Source organism: Rhipicephalus sanguineus, chromosome 5, assembly GCF_013339695.2.
Source record: "Rhipicephalus sanguineus isolate Rsan-2018 chromosome 5, BIME_Rsan_1.4, whole genome shotgun sequence".
NCBI classification, from domain to species: domain Eukaryota; kingdom Metazoa; phylum Arthropoda; class Arachnida; order Ixodida; family Ixodidae; genus Rhipicephalus; species Rhipicephalus sanguineus.
Genome location: NC_051180.1, coordinates 59,042,435 through 59,048,434, shown reverse-complemented (window position 1 = coordinate 59,048,434; position 6,000 = coordinate 59,042,435). Strand labels below are relative to the sequence as shown.

The following is a 6,000-nucleotide window of genomic DNA, read 5'->3' as shown; positions in this document are numbered from 1 at the left end:
ATGGGCGTGCAAAATCACATAATTGGTCGCGGCAAAACTCGCTTTAAAATACCAAGGAATTTTTAATTTTTAATGCGCATATAGCATGGAGTTTCCTTTAAGCATAGACACTCGGGTCACATCTGGGTCTGATGTCTGCATCAGGGAGGTTTATAAACGGCACATCAAAGCGTCGTTGCTTACCTGCAGCCTACGCTCCGGCTGGCGTCCTTTCGTACGCCTGGTGGTTTTAGTCCCCAATTTCGTGGGCACAAAACCTAAAAATTTCGTCATCCGAGTGTGCATCACCAACAGTCGCGCACCTACGGGCACTGTCGGCATCATCTTTGCGACCACAGGCAGCCTACACAAATGCCTACAGAACCGGTTCCTTGAAACGTTTCCTTATCTGTCACTTTATATTCGCAGCTGTCTGCCAACAATTGTTCGCCATCAGCAGAAAACCCATGCTTTCTTCTGTAGCGTGACTAAAACGCTAGTCTGTGCGTGCGATGGACGCTCGCGCATGCGCACCTAAATGCTTGATGCGCGTCAGCCCAATCCTTAAGTGTACAAAACAGAAAGATTACACAGCGGAAGCGCTTACCAGCAAGCTTCGATCAATGTACCAGTAGTAGTGGAGCAGCAGTCGTCAAGGGGAAGGGAGAACATTGACCCCTGCTTGAAATAAGTGCAACGAACCCGCATTGTATTAAGTGATCGTTTATTTTGAGAAATATGTACATGAGAGAAGGGAAAGCACAGAAAATTTTACAAATGACCACGCTGTAAATGTCTAGCGTAAGCTGCTGACACCTGAATGGTGGCCTGCACTGGATGACGTAGAAGGGGAGTAAAGGACAGGCAGAGAAGGACTATTTACATATGTACACAGAAAATTTTGTCTCATGCATGGTTCGCTTGTGGAGCGACTTCACCGACACAGTTTGTCACCGGTCCCGCACACCGGCACTGTTTCGCCATAAACATCATACTTAGGCATTTTCAGGTATGAGTTAAAACAATTTTCTCACTTCCTCCTTTCTCTTTGGTTCTTTTTGATAACGTGATTGAAGAATCTCGCGAACACTATACGCCGGTGCGCGTGCGCAGCACCGTACTTCTGAGCAAATAGCATTCGAAAGTGCATACAATGCACTGATTTCTCTGCGGCATGAAGCCCGACCACCGGAATCAGATGCCTAATAGGTAGTGTCAGCACCATATATACATTTCTATCTAACCACGTGAGCCGTATATGCGAATAGCTCACGTGGTTCTGTTCTGGTATCTCTTTCTTTACATTTTTTTACAGCCCCAGTGAACGCAGTGCGCACGCTATCCACAGGCACACGCGGAGACTTGGCGACATGATTCAGCCCCGTTCACGGATCTTGGAGGCGCGTCTGAATATAAAGACCTCCTACCTTAAGTTTGCGTGCGTAGTGATATTGTGCGGCACTTTACAAACTAACGAGATTCTTCACAGCTGCTACTGTGCAATTAGAGCACTCAAAGGGGCATACTTAATAGCGTTAATGACCGCAAGTACTCGTGTAATTGTCAGCAATCAACATACCAACGATTATATATCAAACAAGAAAGAAAAAAAAAACACTATCCGCGCCTATTCAGGTATTTATTCGAGCATAGATCTCCAGCTAAGAACCGAGAAGACTGCACATGTTACACGCGTATCCCGATCGTTTCTTCCGTAAATAAAAAAGTGGAACGTGCCTCGTAACTTTCGATAAGTCACTAATCGTCACATTTCGTCCCGGTGACTTAATGCACATACACTTAGAGTAACGGCCGCACTCGGGTTATGGATGTTTAGTGTTTGTGGTCACTTGAAGGAGGAATAATCGTTTAATGTGCGAAACAGTGAGAAAGTGTTCTTCGTCCAAGATGGGTGACTCTAAGTCCCGAAGGCCGTTGGCAAATGCCACGGCTTGTGCTCAGCCGTGCTTATCCTCTAGGCCAAACGGCGTTAGCACTGTTACATCGGCCATTGCGACACAGTCACTTCGGCGCATGAATTCAACTGCAGAACAGTAGCTCAGTGCACGTACGCTCCACGTTTCATTACGTTACATTACGTTATATTACAGTATATTACAATATATTAACCCCAAACTTGCATAATTGTCTTCCGTGTGCTATTTCGTCTCATTCCCCCACAAGCGCAGCCACAGGGATACCAGAGTTGTTCACACTCCAGATATGATGTTCGCATGCATGACTATATAATGTACAAACAAGAGAACTTCAGGGCAAGGTCCATGGAAGCTTGAAGCGATGAAAATAGGGAATTTCGCTGCACGGGATTAACGTTTCTACAAGCGGACTTGCTTCGTCAAGGCACCAACTGTCTCCATTAGCAGCAAACTTAATAATAGCGAGTTTTAGTGCGGCTAACGTAGCGTCCGTAACGGCGCTGTGTACGTAACAACGCTGCGTTTCGCGTAGTGCACGTGATCAGAAGTTCTGCGCACGTGCCTTATGCAAAACGTGGCGCTGTTACGTACACAACGGCGTTACGGACGCTACGTACGCAGTACCAAAACTCGCTAATAATTTCTGGGGATTTACGCGCCAAAACCACGATTACGTCGTAGTGGAGGGCACCGGAAATTCCGACCACGTGGGGTTCTTTAACGTGCACCTAAATACAAGTACACGGGCACCTAGCATTTCGTCTCAATCGAAATGCGACCGACACGGCCTGCATAGTTCAGAGCCACGCCTTTCATTTCAGCAGCCGAGCATCATAACCGCTGTACCACCGCAGTGACTAGCAGCAGGTTTGGCGGCAATAAAATTACAGTAATTATATTAATTTTTGCTGTAATGAGTAATGTAATGAATAGGTAATGTAATGAAAACCATTCTTACCATAAAATTCACATGTTCACTTGATGCTCCCCGTGTGATGTACTTGTGGAGGATTACAATTGATTGATTGATTGATTGAAATAACTTCAATGAGGTCCTGCGGGAATCATGACTCAGCGCAATGCCACCTCCTTAACTGTCAGTGCGATCAAAACATCTTTTGCGTGTAACCTCACTCTGTGCACCAAAGAAGGAGAATGAATTTCTTTGTTAGGCACAATATTGATGAGAACTAACAGACAATAATGCCAAGGAAAGTATAGGGGATGGTATTTGTAGTAGTTAGTATATAAATGTGAAGAAAGTAAAGTGGACGAAAAGATAACTTGCCGCCGGCAGGGACCGAACCTGCGACCTTCGAATAACGCGTCCGATGCTCTACCACTGAGCTACGGCGGCTTCTCTTCTCCTCCAGCGAAGCGTACAAGACACGCTGCTAAGGAAGGCAGTTGCGGCCTTGACGAAGGCAAGTCCACTTCTCGAAACGCCGGCTCCGGCGGTATTACCTGTTCAACGACTGACCATATTTTGTACACGTACTTACACAGACACACGCGCTGACATACAAATATTCATGACATACATGGCATAACATACAAATAAAGTCCTGGATACGGTCCCTGCCGTCACTGTAGTAAGCACATTTACGGTCACAGACGCGACGAGTCAGGCCTTCTCGGAGTCAGTCTTGAATGGTCTAAAAAAGCTAGGCGCTTTCGCTGAAGGCTCTGTCGTGGTGTGCGCATTCAGGGTGATGGGTTCGGGAGCCGCGATGATCCGGGAAGACGGCGGTGACCGGTTGGACACCGCGGTCGTCGGCGTCGTCGACGTCGCGTGTTGCTGGTGCGATGGCTGCCCCGTGGGAGGCAGCGTCGTGCCCGGGGTGTACGGTAGGCAGGGGGGGCAGGGGCACGAGTACGGAGTCGTCGTAGTGGGCGACGCCGCTGTAGCCGGGTCAGTGGGCCCCCGGGGAAATGTACCGGGCGCCAGCTGAAGCCCTCCCGGGGACGGGGGCCTGACGGGACTGGCGCCGGTGCTGTACACGTGGTAGCGACTGAGCGGAGACAGCGCTGCTGCAGCTGCCGTGTAGTACGGGAAGGGCAGCGCGTACGGGTACCCCGCGGAGCCCGAGGCCGCGACCGCTGCCGCGGCGTTCAGCATGTACGCGGCGAACTGCGGGTCGGCGTACGGCCAGGCTAGGGACATACGTTGCCGTTTGTCCTTCATGCGCCTGTTCTGGAACCACACCTGCGGGGAGCAAAGCGATGGTGAGACATCGGGCATGCGACTGACGCATTCTGAGGGACGGAGACTAAAATTTATGCCGACAGCGCACGCACTGTGGCGTTCGAAGGCTTAACGTGCGACAGTTGCATGAGTAACACGATCAAATGATAATCAAACGAAGGGATAAAAGACAAAGAATGTAGGAGAGAGAAAGAGGGGAAGGGAGACAGAAAGAGTACCAGTGTTGGCGGCAACGCGTTACAAGTAACGGCGTTACCGGTAACACGTTACTTTTTTCGGTAACTTAGTAGCGTACTCGTTACTATTTAGAAACTGTAACGGGTAACGTGCTTACGTTAACATTTTTCGGTAACGTGAGGTGTCACGTTACTCGTTACTTTATTTTTAATTATCCCGGAAGTTTGACACAAGATTCCCTCGTCTCATAGAGCAGAGCTCGCCCCGACGTTCTATTGTCGAAGCGGCTTCAGGCGACATTAGGCCTGCCGGCCAGGCGTTAAGAATGGACTGTTGAGCGAGTCGGTAATTCGTGATAAATTCGAATAGCGCGAAAAAACGTAGTACGAGACGAAGAAGGCTACAGCGCGCGCTACAGCACGCGCTTGTGCTGTAGCTTTTTTCGTCTCGTCCTACGTTTTTTCGCGCTCTTTTCATTCACCAGGCGTTAGGAGTACCATCCAATGCGTTCTTGAAGTGCCTGTTTAGTGTAGGTGCAGACGTATTCATTAAGCAGAGAGGCAATCTGTCCGATGGCAGCTTTGAAATGCAGCTGTTGCTTTATTTCTACAAGAAGCTGTAGTTATTAGAAAATTATCCTTGCAATTATCTAGGGATGCTTATCAACTTTGTTTTCAAAATGAAATTTGCTTCTTTCTATCAGCAACTGCGTGTACACGTTTCTATAGTTACCCAATTCTTCAGCGAACGATGCAGACCTTGAACACCTTCACATAAACACTCTGCAATTTTTGAGCCAAGTATACAGATTTTTTGAAGGGGAAAATGCATATGTGTGCAAATCCTTTTTCTTCAAAACTAAGCCGTTTAAGCATTTCTTTGTGACTATTTGATCATCTGTTTTATTAGTAGCAGCGCACCGTCAGAATTACTGTAAATTTGTTGAGAGCTGTGGTGTTTCCTTTAAGGAGAGCGTTGATGATAAAATCTAATTTTGTGTTTAACGTCACACCGAGAAAATGGATTTACCATGTGCCATAGAGTTAGCAGCCATACATCTAACTGTACAGGCGACTTTAGGTCACTCCACTGTTGCCAAGCACTGGCGTTGCCGGGAGGGGGGGGGGGGGGGGGGGTTGGGGGGTTCAACCCTCCTCCCCCCTCCCCCACGAAATCTCTCAATTTTTCATGTGTATATGTACAGGCACACATACAACGTACAGGCACACATGCATAAAGTATGGCTGAACGCCCCACGCCTCACCCCCGAAAAAAATTTCTGGCTACGCTACTGTTGCAACGATACGACACATTTGTGCAACCTATTCTCGTTAAATCGGTACTTCGCGCAAAAATTGTCGTTTGTGATAGAAGTTTCGTGTATATTATAAATATCGGCTTTGTAAAACTGTTATTTGGGGCTCCTACAGTGGAAATGCGGTGAATAAAATTTCTGACCATAGAGTAACGGTAGAAGTAACGTCCGTTACTTTTTTAGGGTAACTGTAACGGTAACGTATTACTTTTTTTAAGAGGTAACGTAGGGAGGTAACGCGTTCCTTTTTTGTTAGCGTAACGAGTAACGTATTTAGTTACTTTTTTTTAGTAACGCCTACAACACTGAAGAGTACTAACAATACATGTATAGGCGCACCCCGAATTCGCAACTGGGCATTAAGTCTATAGATACGAAAGAAACCA

General features: G+C 47.4%; 1 protein-coding gene across 1 annotated transcript in view; it reads right to left on the bottom strand.

The window, feature by feature from the left end:
- Window positions 1-3,024: 3,024 nt before the first annotated feature.
- The window catches only part of LOC119393686 (homeobox protein vab-7), a 47,043-nt gene continuing 44,067 nt past the window's right edge, over window positions 3,025-6,000 (bottom strand). Inside the window, exon 3 of the mRNA XM_049415949.1 lies at window positions 3,025-4,122. Within this exon, the coding sequence (XP_049271906.1) occupies window positions 3,541-4,122 (582 nt within the window). The 3' untranslated portion in view covers window positions 3,025-3,540. The remainder of the gene's footprint in view (window positions 4,123-6,000) is intronic.